The sequence below is a fragment of the Muscardinus avellanarius genome (assembly GCF_963383645.1).
Source record: "Muscardinus avellanarius genome assembly, chromosome: 6".
Taxonomy (NCBI): Eukaryota; Metazoa; Chordata; class Mammalia; order Rodentia; family Gliridae; genus Muscardinus; species Muscardinus avellanarius.
The window spans coordinates 54,138,759-54,158,393 of NC_137791.1; the positions used below are offsets into that span (position 1 = coordinate 54,138,759).

At 37.0% G+C, this 19,635-nt stretch overlaps 1 protein-coding gene across 1 annotated transcript in view; it reads right to left on the minus strand.

Moving 5' to 3' along the window:
• The window catches only part of RAP1GDS1 (Rap1 GTPase-GDP dissociation stimulator 1), a gene marked incomplete at both ends in the record, with an annotated part of 127,576 nt that overhangs the window by 44,868 nt on the left and 63,073 nt on the right, over positions 1-19,635 (minus strand). Inside the window, one exon of the mRNA XM_080697193.1 lies at positions 16,291-16,437. Coding sequence (XP_080553319.1) covers positions 16,291-16,437 — 147 coding nt within the window. The remainder of the gene's footprint in view (positions 1-16,290; positions 16,438-19,635) is intronic.

Here is a 19,635-nt window from a genome sequence, read left to right on the forward strand (position 1 = left end):
CATGGTGGTGCACACTAGTAATCCCAGTATATGGGAAGCTGACACAGGAGGATCATAGGTTTGCAATGGGCCTCAGCAACTTATTAGGGCCTTTCTGCAACATAGACTCTGCTTCAAAATAAAAAAGAAAACAGAACTGGGGTATAGTCATAGATAAAATGCCTCTAGGTTCATCCCCAGTACCACACACACACACCCCAAAAGTTATTTATGTTAACATAATAACCTTATTGTTACATTAAAATGCAATACTAAATACTTAAAGTTTTTCTCCATTTTAATTTCTAATAAGAGTAAATACTGCTTAGTATAACCTATATTCATAAAGTTCTTTGAAAGCTTCAATAATTTTTAGGTGTCAAAAAGGGTCCAGAGACCAAAAGTTCAAGAACCACTGTCAAAAAAGATTACATAATTTTTATAAGAAATGGCAAGAGGGGAAGAAAACATAAAAAAGACAAAGTACAAAAATGTGCTTGGCAGATGTGATAACAGGAGGAAAATAAAGAAAAATTAAAAGCAAGTTAGAATCTCAGGTTGTCCGGTGCTTAGATATTTTAGAAGAAATATCTTAATAAAACACCTGACTTCTCTTTGCTAGTTTAAATAGGTCTACTTAAGCCAAGGAGAATATTCCAAATTTAGTCTGTTTACCTATTTTAGTTACAACAACATGTTGCCATTAATTTGTTTTTTGTTTGTTTTTTGTTGGTACTGGGGTTCCTGGAAACCCTTCTACCTCCGGGTTACACTCCCAGACCTATTTTTTAAAATACTTTTTTATTTGGAAACAGGGTCTCTCAAGCCAGTGTGGCTGGCTTCGAACCTACGCAACCCTCCTGTCTCTGCCTCCCAAGCATGGGGATTACAAGCATGTGCCACCATGCCCAGCATTAATTTTGTTCCTAAATAATTAAGTAAGGGTCCTATTTGTATGGGCTAAGTTGGTATTAATTCTAATCAATAGAACCAAATGACTAATTTGATGACTTTTTATTATCTAAAGAATGCTTGTGAATTGTCTTTAAAGGATAACAGCTGGCACCCAGGCTATCTAGAATGAAATCAAGACAATGGCTCTTAAATGAAAAACTAACAGGAAGAAATTCTTAGAACCAGAAATAATTTACATTTGCTAGGTACACTGGCGGGAACATGTGAAACAATTTTAAGACTGAAGTTTTTGCATCCCTGAACATAGACCAACAATTTCAAGGGAATGTTTATCAGAGCTCAACAAACACAGCAATTCACAAAAATGCAACCCAGGCCCATACATAGCAAACACTTATGTGTGAAAGACAGTCTTTAGACAACACAGTATCATAAACGTCTGAAGACTTTTTAAAATTGCTCCTCACACACATCACAGACAAATATTGACCAAATACAGATTTACAAGATTACATAATATCAAGATGACACAGGCCCTACGTGATCTATGGGGAGGAAGAGGAAGAAAGGCACTGAGGGGGTGCAATACAGATGCATATACAAAGAGATAGAAGGCAATCAACGCATGCGCTGGTGTGGACACTTACCTACCTACATTTGAATGCAATGGTTCCAAGTTCTTCAGGTCACACTCATGGAAACTCCAAAGAATGGAGATCTGGAGAGAAGATCTCAAGTTGAAGAACCTTTATCCCCCTGAGTTTTAAGTTTAATGTTTAAAACATTGGTATAGTCTAGATCCAGAAAAGTATGCTGAGGATTTCAGTAACTCAACTGAAATAATTATGTTGATCAATGACTAAAAATAAGTTTCTGAGATTGCATCATGTTTATCTTATTCCTAAGGCTCTTTCAATGTTATAATTAACATGTTGGTAAGTAGAACTTAAAGAAAATGTGTCAAAAATGCACACAATTCAAAATATAATCTCTACATTAGTATGCAAATATGATATGTATATTACTCATAAAGATATATATTGTTACTTATAGGCTTGCACTAAAAACCTATCTACAGTCAAATGAATTGTATGTACACAATTCGAACAGTGAGAAAAGAAATATAAATCTTGATGAAAAATTCTAATGCAAATTGGCTAAAAGCCATTTGAGCATAATTTAAAAAATTGCCTTTGACTTAATGGGACATCTGTATTTCCAAAAGCAGAATATGAAAATTAAAAAGTTAGAAATAATGTAACAGTTAAGTGGCACTTTGTACTTTGCAGATTTAGTTCTATAACACTGAAAAAAAAACTGACAAATACAACTAGTAACAGGATGTTTAGTGTTAAAAACTTTTTACATACAAATATGCAGATAGAAGTAAACACTTCATTTTCAGTTTCTTATTAAGTCTCCTTTTGATCAAGAAAGTGAAGTTTTATTCTAAACCTCATATTGAGGATATAAAATTGACTTATGCCTAAAAACAATTTTAAATCAATTATTTTAAAAAGCCTTCTATACACAACATGCATACATGTTTTGTACCCAGATTATCCTTTTAATTCCCATATAGAAAGTTCAAAAAGAAAAAAAAAGAATAAATCAAAATCTATTAGTATTGAAGATATTGCTGATTCATAACAATACATTTACACAAAAAGCTAAGAGAAACGGAAAAGAGAATTCAAAATTTTTCTGGGTTTTTAAAGAGTCTTTACAGTATTGCTAAATGTCCCTTTTGGAACAGTTCTAAGGATTGATGACAAAATTACACACATGCAAATAATGTAAAACAGTAGTAACAATCAACCTCAAAGCAAAAATCAGAAGGAAGACAGTAAAACTGTCTTTGATTTCTTCTCTTTTTTTCCCCTTGTGGTACTGGGGATTGAATTCAGGGGTGTTCTACCTCTGAGCTATAGCTCCAGCTCTATTTTAGTTTTTATTTTGAAACAGGGTCTTACTAAGTTGCTGAAGGCCTCAGTAAATTGCTGAGGCTGGACATGAACCTGCTGTCCTCCTGTCTCAGCCTCCCAAGTACTGGGATTACAGGTGTACACCACCACGCCTGGCTAAAGCTGTTTTATGTCTTAATTTAGTTGGTAATTTGGTCCTATACTCAATCCAGGTTAATTATTCACTATAGATCAACACTTTTTATAATGAATATTGCTACAATTAAAATTTCTATGGCTATTTTTATTCTGATGTGAAGAAAAAAGCCACTATGCTTTCATCTCAGAAAGAAATTGGTGTTTAAGGTTAAAACTAGTCCCCCGCCCCTTTTTCTTCTTTTTTTAAGAGGACTACAGATAGCTATTGTTTAAGTACTTTTTATTAATAAAAGCCAATCTAGTCGACTTTCAAATGACACTTCTGAAATAAATTTTTATATAGCAAACTAAGCTAAGTGCCAGGGTAACTTTTATCTTAACATGTATTCTTTACAAACAAGTAGTTGAAAAAATAAATGGTCTTTATTTTACAAAACTTTATACTGGCTTTTAATAGAAAACAAACTCTTTACTAGTTACCCTTGACCATTATTATGATTTAGGTTTTTGCTGAAATGCTGAGGATTTTAGTTTTACGCTTTAAAATTACACAGAAGTTATTTACAATATACAAATTGTATTAACAAGTCATATCTGCATATTCAAAAGATTTGAAATTTCTACCCAATACCCTTGTTTTTCAAATAGCACTTAACTGTTTTTCATTAAATACTAGTAGTTCAGTGGTAATTATATTTTACTTGTAATAAGAAAACAGGATTGCTAATTTTTGTAAAAATTAAATTATGTGTGATACATTTCTGGTTTCAGTTTCTCTGTAAATGAACTTAAGTGTCACCAATTAGTGATGCACTGATACCTGGTTAAAATCTATTATTTGCCTGTGGTTTTAGTCTCAGCTCTTAGAAGGTCAGATAGCTAAATGCTTACACTTCAATGCCATTTCTACCTAAAAACTTGAGCATAATCAAGGACCATGTGCTTGGTACCATAATATCTCAACTACCATAATATCATTATAAAAATAAGACCTAGTCTTTCAGATTTGTTACTATTTTTATATTAATTTTCAAACAAAGGTAAGCATTTCATACACAGAAAAATCTCCCTACGTACATAAGTTGAAAATTTGTAAGCCAACTGAAATATAAATGTATATTATTGCAATATTAAGGTACAACAATAATTTAAAATGATGAAAACTATACAAATATAAAAAATCAAGACAGTATAATTTTTTCTTTAGAATTTACAACAGGTTCTGATTTACTTTCTAGTACATTTCATTCATTCATAGAGTCTTTCAATAAAAAGTCCAATTGGAGTATTCTTCCTTTATACCTTGTGAAGATGGGTAAAAAATATCAGAAAACCAACCTGGCCAACTCAAATTTTTACTATGAGAAAAATCTTGAAAATAATAACATTTATAATTGCCTTCAATCCAGTTGTGTAAATACAGAAAAGAAAAAACATGTTTGCCGAGACCACTTACTTCCTCTTGGCCTGTGTGTGTGTGTGTGTGTGTGTGTGTGTGTGTGAGACAACCCCCCACGTAGCTAATAGGCAATTAGCCCCGAGAAACGGTGTCGTCTCCGGCCAAAATACTCCTCCACTTTTAGATATTCTTTCATAACTATTATTCTTTTGGTAATGATTCTTTTAACTCTCCACACGAATTGCTCCAGTGGTATAAGATCAGGACTGTGAGAGAAACTGAGTCCGTGGAAAATAAACTTTCTAGTAATTTGTCTAAGACTCTAAACACCCTCGGCTTTGCTCAAAGATGTAAATCTAGTCAGAATTCAGATACTGTGGAGGCAGTCCTGCTACCGCAATTACAAATGCAGAACTCCTCCCTATCTTTGACCTTCATTCTAACCATTACAAGAGAGCCAAGGGCTAGAAGGAATCTTGACCTTTGCACCTAGTGATAGCGCTGCCTCCTTGATTAAAATAGCTATGTCAGAACAAAGGACAGATAAAATAGATGTGTAAATGTGAAAGAAAGAAAATAAGGTGAGAATAAGAAAGCATTTTTGTATGAAGAGGAGCTTATCCTAAGATTATCCCAAATGGGAAAGAAAGGAATTAGAAAGATTAAAAGCAGGTTGCAGAAGGATTGTGGTGTGGAAATGGATTATTAAAAGAGGAAAAGGCTTCTAGAAATAAGCCTATCGTTTGAGGAAAAGTGCTCAGCTGCTAGAGAAGTACATCTGACAACTAAATCTAAAAACTTCATGTTATTTCTTGGTGTTTACCTGCTAAACTGTGTTATGAGCTTGCTTAAGCTTTCAGACAGCAGATGGTATTGCAGACAAAATCCAGCAGATATTCATCGAAATCCTCTAAATCATCCTAAATGTACATGGATTTCCCTACGCTAACTACATGTATAAAAGCTGGAATCTCGGACTTCGTCCCCCATTCAGCTCAAAGGAGGTTGCTAGATAGAAAAGGACATTGGACTAAGCCCTAGGAATAAAAGTTCCGAAAGGGTTAAAGAAAACTCTTAAAAACTGGATTCTTCAAGTGATTTTGGGTGTGACTTTTGTTTTCCTGGAATTTGCCCACTAAAAGCCTCTGCAGCTGCAAGGCCAAAGGGGCTGACTCAAGCACAAGACCCACCTGTAGGGTCATGGGACTGATTTCAATCACAAGGACCTGTGATATCACAGGCCTTACTTTTGTCTTGTTCAGGGTTGGTAATTTGCATGTGTATCTCTATTGTATTTTGGGTGTTTGCACTTTTCTACTAGGGAATCACGGGGAAATGGGGAAATATAAAAAATCTTGTGTCTAGAATAAAGTGTTCGATTGCACAAGAAGCACTGATCCATGTCAGATTCTTTCCAGAAGCACCCTAAATAGGAACTTAAAGAAATTTATTTCCTAGAGGGGAAAGAATCGCTGCAGATAAGTGGCTGCAGAACGGCACCCTATCCACGCCCATCTTTTTCTGAGTTCGATTCGATCACGAGTGGACTCGCAGACTGAGCAAGTCTGCGGCACATGTTAGAGAAAATAAAACTCCAAAAGTATTTTGCTCCTCCTATTGCCCTCAGTTGCAGGTGGGCATTACAATGCTGAATGTGCTGCCACTGCAGGAGCAAATAGAAGCCAGTGAGGCAAAAAAGTGTTACTCCTGAGATAATGTCAAACCTTTATTAGGCTATGACTCTACATTTTTGGTAGAATTGCAAATTAGTGTAGCTGTTATGAAGATCACTGTGGAGATTCCTCGGAAAACTGGGAATGTATCCACCACATGATCCAATTATACCAGTGCTGGGTATCTTTCCAAAGGGACTGAAATCAGAATATTATAGTAACATATGCATTTTTATGTTTATAGCAGCACAATTCATAATAGCCAAATTATAGGACCAACCTAGGTGTCCATCAGCAGATGAATGGATTATAAAATTATAAGATATAAACACAATGAAATTCTGCTCAAATGGATTGACCTGGAGGAAATGATGTTAAATGAGACTAGCCAGTCATAGAAAGTGAAGGGGCATATTCAGAAGCTAAAGATTATTCAGGATATGGAATGGACTTCTTTAGATAATGGAGGAAAAATTCCAGTGGAGCCAGAGAGGTGGTCTAGGGGAAGGAAAAGGAGAAGCATGAGGACCATTGGAGGAATTACTACCATCAGCTTTATGTATATATGTGAGAATACCAATGTCAATCTCAATACCCTGTATGGCAGAGAGGGGGAGTGTGGAGGGAGCTGGAAGAAAGCCCACCATGTACTGTGTTCATGTATGTCAGTATCTATGAACTACATTATGATGTGAGGCTACAATGTACCAATAAAATTATTAAAAAACCCAGATAATATCCATTTCCTTCTTCTGAAATCAAGGATTTTTGGATTCAGGAGTTCACTCTACAATGGCTAGTGCTGAATATTAATGCCAATACTTGACCATGTATAATTAGACCAAAATGTACATTTGATACATCTTTACTAAAAACCAAGTTCTAGAGCTGTCTGTTAAATAACAGCATTGTTATAGTAACAGTCTAGAAGCATTATAACTAAAAGCTAACCTAATCTATTAAATTTAATAGGCAGAATTAGCAAGTGGCAGAACAACTGCTTTCAGTGAAACTATTTTTTAAAAAGGCATTTGTAGCAGAACTTCATTAATGCAACCTGCTTTAACAAACTGATTAGAAAGCACTGTTGAAAATAAAATTCAGATTTTTGTTACAAAGAAAATAACTATTAGTAAGTAAAAGAATAAAAAAGCCCGATAACATCTTCGCTATACAGCAAAAGAAGTCTTTAATACACTTAATTTTATATGCTAGAGTATTTTAATTTGACAAACGGGAATTCAAAAGATCTGAACTTTAAAGCAGATCTTCCATGTAAAAACAGAAAACACATTTAAAGTAGTATACTGAAAAAATGGTATCATCAAGAAAAAAAGAGCAATGATTACAAAGATACAATTGCACATTTGGAACTTTTCTCCTTTAGAGTTAGGTAAAAAGATTCTAGTATTATGAAAATACATGAAAATATCAGTTGGCTTGTTTTACAGTAAGTAAATTTTTGAAACACAACCTCATTTATTCAAAACAAATCATTTTCTGAAAAATCTAGAAAATATTCCTTCTCAGCTAGGTGTGGTGGCACGTGCTTATAATCCCTATTACACAGGAAAACTGAGACAAGAGGTTCGTAGGTGTAAGACCAGCCTTATAACCTTAGTGAGACTCTTAGCAACCCAAAATGACCCTGTTTCAAAACAAACAAACAATAAGTAAATAGGGCTGGGGGTGTAACTAGGAGGCAGAATGCCCCTGAGTTCAATTCCCAGTACCACACCACCCCATACAAAAAGAAAACAGAAAAAAGAAAAACATTACTCCTTTCATCTGAAATAAAGGAGTAATATTAAAACAAAGATTAACAGACCCCTGGAGAAACCAGGCCCAGTAAGACGCTGGGTTCTGGGCGGGGGTCGCGGGCTGGGCACGCCAGATGGGGCCCAGGTCGCGGGACTCTGGGCCCCGGGTCGAACTGCAAGTAGCACGCCAGACCCCTGGAGAAACCGGGCCCAGAACAGAAAAAGATAAAGAAAAATATCGGAGAGGTGGTAAGAAAGCCGTTATGGATGCCAGGACACTGGAGATGCAGACAAAACTTATCTAAATGCACTGGAACTTATGGAAAAATTCGCCGTGAAAGAGGACTGCTATTTCTCTATATTGTTAAGAATCTTAGACATCACATATAAGGAGAGAGTTTAGCGGAGACCAAGGAGAAATGCGGTGTTGAAAGAGTTCTCCGCGATGGTGGTGGAGACTTGTATTCAGGAGAAGCAGAAACCGGATCTTACCAACTTTATTTTTTTGGAGAAATTACACCAAATGTCGAATGCTACCATCACGCATGCTTAGGAACACTGGACAACATTCAGAGTGGAAAAAGAGCCTGGGAAGGATTTGAAACGGTGGAGGCAGTGGCAATGCCAGTGGCCAATATTCGGGGGAGGCAGAGATCTGATACATTACAACTGGAACCTTTGAAATAATAACCACAGAGACAGTGATCGGAACCTGCTGAGGGGTTAGGCGGGCGCCAGGGCCAGTGGCCGACATCGGAGCTTGCTGTGAGGCAAGGCCACTACTGAGGCCTCCATGGCCGGGATTGGAACCTGCAGAGGGGTTAGACCGATGCTGGGGCCAGCGAGGCCGGCATCGGAGCCTGCCGTGAGGCAAGGCCAGTGTTGGGGCCCCCGAGGACGGGACCGGAGCCTGCTGAGGGGTTAGGCCGGTGCTGGGGCCAGCGAGGCTGGCATCGGAGCCTGCCGTGAGGCAAGGCCGGTACTGGGGCCTCTGAGGCCAGGATAAGAGCCTGCCGAGGGGTTAGGCCAGTGCTGGGGCCAGCGAGGCCGGCATCGGAGCCTGCCGTGAGGCAAGGCCGGTCCTGGGGCCTCCGAGGCCAGGATAAGAGCCTGCCGAGGGGTTAGGCCGGTGCTGGGGCCAGCGAGGCCGGCATCGGAGGCTGCCTTGAGGCAAGGCCGGTACTGGGGCCTCGAGGCCAGGATAAGAGCCTGCTGAGGGGTTAGGCTGGTGCTGGGGCCAGCGAGGTCGGCATCGGAGCCTGCCTTGAGGCAAGGCCGGTACTGGGACCTCCGAGGCCAGGATAAGAGCCTGCCGAGGGGTTAGGCCGGTGCTGGGGCCAGCAAGGCCGGCATCTGAGCCTGCCGTGAGGCAAGGCCGGTACTGGGGCCTCCGAGGCCAGGATAAGAGCCTGCCGAGGGGTTAGGCCAGTGCTGGGGCCAGCGAGGCCGGCATCGGAGCCTGCCTTGAGGCATGACCAGTGCTGGGGCCTCCGAGGCCGGGATCGGAGCCTGCCGAGGGGTTAGGCTGGTGCTGGGGCCAGCGAGGCCGGCATTGGAGCCTGCCGTGAGGCAAGGCCGGTACTGGGGCCTCCGAGGCCAGGATAAGAGCCTGCCGAGGGGTTAGGCCGGTGCTGGGGCCAACGAGGCCGGCAGCGGAGCCTGCTGTGACGCATGACCAGTGCTGGGGCCTCCGAGGCCGGGATCGGAGCCTGCTGAGGGGTTAGGCCGGTGCTGGGGCCAGTGAGGCCGCCATCGGAGCCTGCCGTGAGGCATTACCAGTGTTGGGGCCTCCGAGGCCGGGATCGGAGCCTGCCGAGGGGTTAGGCCGGTGCTGGGGCCAGTGAGGCCGGCATCGGAGCCTGCCTTGAGGCATGATCAGTGCTGGGGCCTCCGAGGCCGGGATCGGAGCCTGCCGAGTGGTTAGGCTGGTGCTGGGGCCAACGAGGCCGGCATTGGAGCCTGCCATGAGGCTAGGCCGGTGATGGGGCCTCCGAGGCTGGGATTGGAATCCTTCCAAGGGGTTAGACCGGTGCAGGGGCCAATGGCCAGCATCAGAGCCTGGCGTGAGGCAAGTTCACTCCTGCGGCCTCCAAGGTCGGGACCAAAGCCAGCTTAGTGGTTAGACCGGTTCAGGGGCCAGCAAGACCAGAACTGGGGCCTCCCATGAGGCAAGGCCGCTGCTTGAGCCAGCAAGGTCTGGATCAGTCCACTGAGTAGCCAGGCCACTACTGGGACCATCAAGAGTGGGATTGGTACTTGCAACGCAGCATGCACAGAGAAATATCGCAGAAAATATAAATCAGACGCTTCTCTTAATCAGCAATAACTAGGAGGAAAAGGGCAACAGGAAGAGGTTGAGCTATAGAAAGGGCCCTATAGTGAAGCAACTAATGTGACCAATCAGAGGGTATGTAATACTGGAGGACAGAGCCTCTTTAAAACGCAGGAGGTACATAAACAAATGTATCAAAGTAAATCACCAAAGAAGTGTGGGATGGAGGGAGGGGGAGGGAATGGGACGGGGGCTGGAGGAGGGCTAATTGGATGATGTGTGCTTGTATATCCTCTCAAGTCTTGTACTCCAATGTGATTGATATATGACTACAATGCACCAATTTAAAAAATAAATTAATTAAAGAAAAAAAATAAAAAATAAAAAAAATTAAAAAAAAAATAAAACAAAGATTAACATGTAGCTTAGGCCTAAGTGCATTTTATTTTTAAAGTGGTTTCATTCTGTATTCATTTTTACTACTTCAATTTTAAGTATAAAAAATAAAGTAAACTAGGTTATTGGAGTGAGCTCACTAGGAAAATGAATAACATAATTAAGAATGTGAAATTACTGAAAGTAGTAGCTAAATTTAACTACATATTATGTTATCTTTAAATTAGATATAAAATATTTCACAGATCTATTTTAAACAGAAATTATCCTTCAATAACAAACCCCAGGAGATACATTTCTAAATCACATGTAGATGACTTCCCTTTAACTACAGTTAACAAAAGTTCAGGCTGCAAATAAATGTGAGAAGTATATTAGAGAAATCACCACCGTAAAAAAAAAAAAGAAGAAGAAAAAAAAAGGGGAAAGAAATTAGTCTCTCAACAATAAGATGTTATTAAGATCTTAGAGACAAGTTAGATCTAGTTGTACAAACCATATGCATACATACTACATATAAAAATATAAACATATCATATACCTATATATCAAATACAGGTTGGATGAAGATGCCATAGACTGTGTACATTGTGTTAATTCTGGAAGGATTTTTTTTTCTTTCCTGATGGTATGGCTATTGTCTTTAATTTTCTCTTAAACCATAGCATATTCGAAACAACTTCAGTTTTTATTGCTTATCATTTAAAACTTAATTTATGTATAACCATATTAAGAAAAAAATTAACCCAATTACAGAGTTTTCTATTGGATATTTATTGATTAATCAGTTACTTGTAATATAACAATGTTGACCATGATTAGATTCTTGAACTAGGTGTGATTATGGCCTCTTTAGTCCTTTGTTTTAGATTATGGGTTTCTATATAAACCTGCAAATCTACTTTCAGTGTACATATGCAGACTTATCAAGTATAGACCACCTATGTGGAATTTTTAATTGCAGTTCTGGCACTTGTTTTCGAAATCTTTTTCTGCTACTGCCATGTATTTGAATAGGGGATATCAACCAATACAGTGGGAAAGAGTATAGAATGCTTCATCTTATTTGATAAAGAAAATACTTTCCAAAAATGTATTTCTCTTCTGAAGGCTGATTTTGTTAATCAAAATTTTACATAACACTAAGTATCCAAAAAAAATCAATCACTATTTTCCAAACTGTATACTAAAATAGTGTAAAACCAACAGTCTCTAACTTAATGTTGGACTTGAGGTTTCTTGGCTTTATGATAGTGTGAATATAATTAAAAACCATTCATTAAAAACCATACTTATAATTTTACATTATTATCTTTTCCTAGGCTAGTGATAGGCAGTATGATCCTCTCTGAGTATGATACTCTCATATCCAATGCTAGGTAGGTGACTCAGTGGCTCATTTAGGTAGACAGAATCAAATCAAATGACCTGAAGTTAGTAATGCTAGGAGTTAAGCCACAGATCCCAGTCAGCTACATAATCAGGACATCCACAGGAAACTGCAATTGGTAAGTTATGATGCTCACTAGGTTAAGCAAATTCAATCCATTTTTACTTATATTTCCAACTTATAATGGGTTTATCTGGACATGAGCTCTCTGCAGGTAAGGGAGCAAATGTATTACAAAGCCTCTGGATAACTGAAAAAACCTTCCTTCAATGTTTTAAATTGGGTAGTCAAACTAGGAAAAATATTTTTATTAAGATAAAAACACCTACTATTAAAGGTTTGAGTTTCCTGCTAATAGAATAATAATAAAGTTGTAACTAGATAAAGAAAAAATGTAGGAAGCTCAACATATTCCCCCAAACAAAGTCAAATCATCAGTGTTTGTCAACAGCTGTAACTGTCAAATATTCAGATTATTTTGGAAGGACATAGAAATGAAGAGCACTTCTTCTGTCATGTGAATGACAGGTATGATTTTCCAAAATGGATAAATTTTAAGTGATTTTTTGCTAAACAAAGTGATACTACTGTCCTACTTTATTTAAATATGACTTTATATAGATTACTGATACAACTTCTCTGACTTCTTTTTACTCACTCTCAGAATCTAAGGTTTTTCTTGCTTCATTAACAGGGAAACAAAAGAATACATCCAGCTCTGAGTTTTAAAATGTAGTCTTGAGCTAATTCAAACTTTTAAACATCCAATGATACAAAAAGGCCTTTACTGAACTTTCTTCTATCTCTCTCTTTCTATGGAAACCAGGGGTATTTACCTCCAAGCCACACCCACAGCCCTATTTTTAAAATTTTATTATTTTTTTTTTATTTTGAAACAAGGCCTCACTGAGTTGCAAAGGGCCTTACTAAGTAGCCAAGGCTGTCAGAGAACCATGCTCCTCCTGTCTCACCTTCCCAAATGTTGGGATTACAAATGTGCACCACCACACCAGGCTCTGAACAAATATTTTCTTAATGTATCTATTTTAGGTGTGATTAGAGAACTTGTTTTACTCCCTATTTACTAGACTTAAAAATCGGACATGCTCAGTTTCACCATATAGACAGAAGTATCTGAATCAAGATATTCTAAGTGGCAGTTTGGTGTCAATCTCTTTTAGACTAATAAACAATTTGAAAATGTCTTATTGAGGGAAACTAAGTTGATGGGTCTGTGATCAGTTTCAGTACTATCTTATCTGTATATTTATATGATTTATTTATTTATTTATTTATTTATTTATTTATTTATTTATTTTTGCGGGTCTGGGGGATGGAAGTCAGGGGCATTTGACCTCCGAGCTACACCCCCTACCCTATTTTTATTCTTTATTTTGAAATCGGGTCTCACTGAGTTGCAGAGGGCCTAAGTAGCTGAGGCTGTCCGCGAAACGCGATCCTCCAGGTCTCAGCCTCCCAAATGCTGGGATTACAAGCATGCGCCACCACGCCTGGCTTATCTGTATATTTAAAAATCTATGGAGCTAAAATTTCCCTATTTATACAGATAATGCTTAAGTTACAAAACAGTCAATTTTTCTGCTAAAGTAGAAAGAAGGTATTTATCAATAGTTTTTCTATTTATGAATTAGTAGAGGCTTGTGTACTGAAATTCAATAGTAAATCACATCAAAATATGTTTTGTCTCCGTGCTAGAAAAAAGTGCCTCCCAAGTTTCAAAAAGGTTTTTTTTCCTCAATGACTCTTTAGGTGGGCAGAATCAATATCAAATGACTGAAGTTAGTAAATATTTAAGTATTTAAACACAATTTTTAAAGAAAAGAGTAAGTAAATAAACACAACAATAAAATTTAAATAATGTAAATAAAGAGGACATAAGTCAAAGAGTTACAAAGAAAAAAATCACTTCACAAGTGAAGATGCTTATAACAGAAGCAGATCAAACAGAGGAAAGATAATGATGCTCAGAAGTTTGGCATTTGTTCCTTGAAAATACTGAAGATAACCTCTATTTTATCAACTGTTTTTAAAAATACATTCATATTGCAGCGTTTGAAATAATGGAATAAAAACACCATTTTCTCAGTAATCTGAGAGTCAATATAGCTTTCCAAAATATATGGTATTTCTTTGGGATGCTTGAACACTAGAAAAAAACCTGCTCTTGAAAAATATACTATGCAAATCCATATACTCTGCATGTTGTTATAATTACCTTCTCAGTATACTTCCCTATAAACTGTGATATTCTATTATAGAACTCAGTCACTGCACTGGATTAGAATTAGTGATGCTTTAGAGGACTACTTTCCGTATTGTGAACTGAACCCAGGGCCTCTACAAGTTACAACCCAAACTCTTCTTTTTTATTTTGAAACAGAGTGTCATTAGGTTGCTATCCTCGAATCTGCAATCCTCCTGCCTCAGTCTCCCAGGTACGGGGATTACAGGAATGCACCATCACACTTGGCTCATGACATTTCTTTTATTTATCTTTCTAAAACATTCTCCCACTTAGCACTTTTCCTTACTTTCTCAAATGTCTAATACAAAATGAAGTTTAATACAAGGAAATAACATAAAAACTAATTAGTGATTTTTTTTTTTTGTGGTACTGGGGATGGAACCCTTCTACCTCCAGGCTATACTCCCAGACCTATTTTATATTTTATTTGGAAATAGGATCTCTTAAGCCAGAGAGGCTGGCTCTGAACCTACACGATCCTCCTGTCTTCGCCTCCCAAGCGCGGGGATTACAAGAGTGTGCCACCATGCCTGGCTAATTAATGGTTTTTATACAATTCAGATGCCTGTGTATTATAGACAAATCATTGATTTTGTGGTTTAGACTCTGCCTTTACTATTTCTCCTGTTCTTATTTAGAATACTTAGGGATTCACCAGAAGGAAAAATAGAAGAAATTGACTATATAAAAACTACCAAATGTTATTAGTTCAAGTTTAATATGGTAGCCATTTGACCAATTAAAAAACATTTTATATTATTATGGATAATTTAATTTATAAGTTTAAAACTGGCTGCCCTTGGATAGGATGAGACCCAAAGACATTTTTTGTTTGGTTTGAACAGTATAAAAAAAAAAATGGAGTCAGGCATCGTCAATGCCTGGGTTCTACTTCAGGGAACCCAGAGGTAGAATGCCTCTGGGTTCAATCCCTAGTAACACACACACACACACACACACACACACACACACACACTCTCTCTCTCTCTCTCTCTCTCTCTCTCTCTCTCTCTCTCCCCCCCCCTCCCTCCCTCTCCCTCTCTCCCTCTCCCTCTCCCTCTCTCCCTCTCCCCCCCTCTCTCCCTCTCCCTCTCTCCCTCTTCTTCTCCCTCTCCCTCTCTCCCTCTCCCTCTCCCTCTCCCTCTCTCCCTCTCCATCATTTAAAAATCAACTTCCTCCTCCCGCAAATAAAAAGACTTGGTAATAGTTGGCTAAACCGCCACAGAGGACAACTAGCAAGGGAAGAACAGTGGCTCTGCCTTTCCTACGGGACAAACACCAAGAACCCAATGTCAGTAGTCATTTATCATAGTTTAACTTTTTTTCTAAGTCTTTTTTGGACCCACAGGCACAAAAGTAGAAAAAAATAAAAATTATGCTGAATCATGTGTGTATGAACACAGTTTGATGAACATGTGAATGCATAGTATTACACATTCAATATGTAAATAAAATGTCTGTAGAAAAACCACAACATAAAATGCCATTATGAAACAAACCACAGAAAGGCCTTATTTGAGGCACATACCAGGAACACTAGAATTTCAGTACTTGTTCCATATAGTATTTCATATAAGGTGATAAAGGAATACTTTTCACAGGAAAGTATTATGAAGTCTTGATATCATTGTTTTAATATCCATTTAATTAACCACATAGGCTATATCTGAAAGTCGGTGATGTCATTTTTGTTGCTGGTTCCAAAGAAAAAAGAAACTATTTAAAAAGACTATTTAATTTTTAAAATGAACTAGCTCCAATTACTATGAATTTTATTTTTCTAAAGCCAGATTGTATTAAAGGTTTTTTATCCTTCCAAGTAAATGCGGTATAAATAATGTTGTTTTTAAAAACTGCTTTGAAGCTACTCCTAGTATTAATATAAAGTAACAAATATGAAATTACTTTAATATATATTTAAAAGATTCATAGAAAGAAAGTTTAAAGCCATACCTTAGTGTTTTCTTTTTAGGTTTTGGTACTGATCAACATGGAAAACCCCTCAGAAATTAGTCCCATTTTGTAAATTAGATAATTTAAAAAATTTAAAACATTATAATTTAATGTGAGTTATTAATTTTATATCACTGATCTTTTAAAGTATTTGTTGTATACTACAGTAAAGATGATTTTTAATTTTTCCCCCAGAGATAAAGCAAGTTTTCAGTTTTGTTTACCATTCTCATTGCTATAGTTCATCAGCATGCCACAAAAGACAGTCAAGAGCTTCTCATTGGCGGGATCTGTTATACTGCACAGTGACCTTAAATGGTCAATTACAATCTGTGCACCACCTGCTTGGTCAACTGCACTCCTGCCCTCATCTGTAAAACAAAGAGTTAAATTAAAAATAAAACAAAAAAGAAATGTATCTTATATTTTCAAATACAAAACATAACAGTGTTTGTTATTCCTTATTAAGGAGAAAATAAACCTAAACAGGGCACTAAATATATCTTTTTGGGGGAAAAACAAAAACAAAAACAAAACAAATAAACATGGAAATGGGGGTGAGATGGGAAAAAGAAACAATCACTTTTTGAGGGAGAGAATATTATCCTCACTGGCACCATTCATGAGCTTAAAGAACTTCTCTATCCTGAGGTTTGTGATAAAAGTTTTTATTCCATTTCACAAATGACAATTCTGTTTAAGGAAGAAGGAAGAAAGAAGAAAAGGAACCAAGTAAAGTTCTTTGGTATAGGTTTTAGTTCTCAGTATAGAAATCACTAAATATATCTTTCTATTGGTCATCTTCAAAGTCAACTATTATTAAAGAAAACTGTACAGGACACACAGTATGATTCTAGCTAATAATACAAAATTTCTAGAAATTAGTGCTAGCATCTTTTTAATGGTTCTTTATATTGTCTAGAATCATGTTTTCTTTTAATTCTTGATTTATGTTTCATTTTCCCTTATTACATATAATGTAGCTCACACCAATACATTTCAACATTACAAATAGTGGTTAAATGATGGTAAAACATACTTTCTATTATTCATAAATGTATAATGCAAAAAACAAATGTCAGAACATTTGAAACAAAGCTTTGGAGTACTTTCTAACCTGAGACATGAGTGGAAAGCGATAAAAGAAAGAATATGTCTCTCTCTAAACCTGACCTAGTAAAAAGTATGAAAGGCTCTACAACAGTATTGTTAGAAATACTACAGCTACATATGTATAATTTAAATTTATAACTACATTAAAATGTAAAAAAAACAGGTTAGAAATTACTGTTAGTAATATTTTATTCAATTCAACATATCTAAAATATTAGTTCAATATATAATCAATTCACAAATAATGAAATATTTTACATTTCTCATGGTACTTTTTTTTTTTTTTTTTTTTACGGGTCTGGGGATGGAACCCAGGGGCATCTGACCTCCGAGCCACATCCCCTACCCTATTTTTATTCTTTATTTTGAAACAGGGTCTCCCTAAGTTGCGGAGGGCCTCACTAAGTAGCTAAGGCTTTCCAGGAACCGCGATCCTCCGGTTTCAAGACTCCCAAAATGCTGGGATTACAAGCATGCGCCACCATGCCCAGCTTCATAGTACATCTTAAAAAAAAAAAAAAAAAAAAAAAAACTCAACGCTATTTTATCCTTACAGTTACATCTCAATCTAGACTAGTCACATTTCTATTTCTCAACAGCCTAATTTGGTGAGTGGGATGCCCTACTGGGCAGTTTAGCTATAGAAATATAACAAAAGGATCAGTATAAGAAGTAGTTCATTAAACAATTAAGCCATGAAGTTAGCATATGAAAGATTTTCACTTTCAAAGTAAAAGTGAAACTAAGATCATATCTTTAGAAATGATGTTAAAGCATATGAGACAGTGAAATATCATTTACTATGGTATACACAACATATATAGCAGACCTTCAGAAATATTAACTTTGTAATTTTGCAAACTTTTAAGAAAATCATACTAAACGAAACTAAATAGTTTTGTTTACTTAATTTCATTCCATGTCCACTTGGTTTTATTGTGTTGTTACACAGATGTAGAACAGAAGCCTAAGCTAATTAGCTATTATGATCACTACAAAGTCGTATACTATCAGGGCAACTAGTCAGACAAACCAGCAGATCTCATTTAGAAATATAATTTCCAAAGTTGTACTTCACAATATCATAAATGTAAAGTATGTAGATGATGTCTCAGAAAACTGAACTTTAGGATTATCAATTTAACTACTCATTCAATAAATATGTAGATTATAGCTCATCTTTAAATTGTAAAATTCCAATAGTATTTGATTATAATTGCTGAGTAAATACCAGCTTGTTTTCAAGATATAAATTGCACGTTCAAGAATTAGAGATCACAAAACAGGCCAGAAGTGGTGGCGCACGCTTGTAATCCCTGCGCTTGGGAGGTGGAGACAAGAGGATCGCGCAGGTTCGAAGCCAGCCAGCCGCACTGCCTTAAGAGACCCTGTTTCAAAATAAAAAGTATAAAATAGGTCTGGGAGTGTAGCCCCGAGTAGAAGGGCTTCCAGGAACCCCAGTACCACCACCACCACCAAAAAAAAGAGTGAGAGATCACAAAACAGTTAACTTAGCCTTTGGTTTGTATACAAGGAAACGAAAACTTATTAACTATGTGGAGTCTATTTGCTGTGAATTTTAAAAGCTAAATTGACTCCCTACCAACAGTAAACTAACCAATGTTCAAAATTCAATGATTCAATTTGAAGCAAATTTACTCAACAAATTCAGTAATTCAATAAATCAGACATTCTGACAGTTATTCTCAATGTCAGAAGTTATCACCAAATTTGAGCACATATTACAATAATAGTTATCTGAGTTTAGAAAATATTTAACACCACTACAGGAATATTTACATAGTTTCTTGGTTTGTTTCATTTTTGACAAACAGCCAGGGAAATAAGTGAAATTATTTTATAAAAACTTAATAGAATCTAAGTATTATAAGCAATAGATAATATTGTATTTCTTTACAAAAACAATGACATATCAAAACACTTGTCATTATACAAATCCATATACATTAGTTATCTATAGTCAAGGTAGTATTCTAGCTTTATGTTATACTACTGAATTAAAGTTTTCTTTTCCTAAAATTTTATATCCCTAAATGTAGACTCACTTTTAACTTTTTTTTTGTGTGTGTGGTACTAGGGATGGAAGCCAGGGGCATTCTACCTTCAAGTACACTCTCAGCCCTATTTTTTATTCTTTATTTTGAAACAGGGTCTCACTGAGTTGCAAAGAACCTCATTAAGTAGCTGAGGCTTGCTGCGAACAGCGATTCTCCCAAATGCTGGGTTTAAAAGCGTGCACCACCACGCCTGGCTACTTTAAACTATTTTTATAATAAGTAAACTCCAACTTCTGAAGCATCCTGAGTTGTCACTTTAGAAATACAATTTATATCTTAATTTTCCATAATTATGAGGCATTGATCCACTGGAAAAAATGTACCAACCAATTCTTTAATGACAGTCTGTCATAGAATGTAGTTTACCTTGCACAGGTA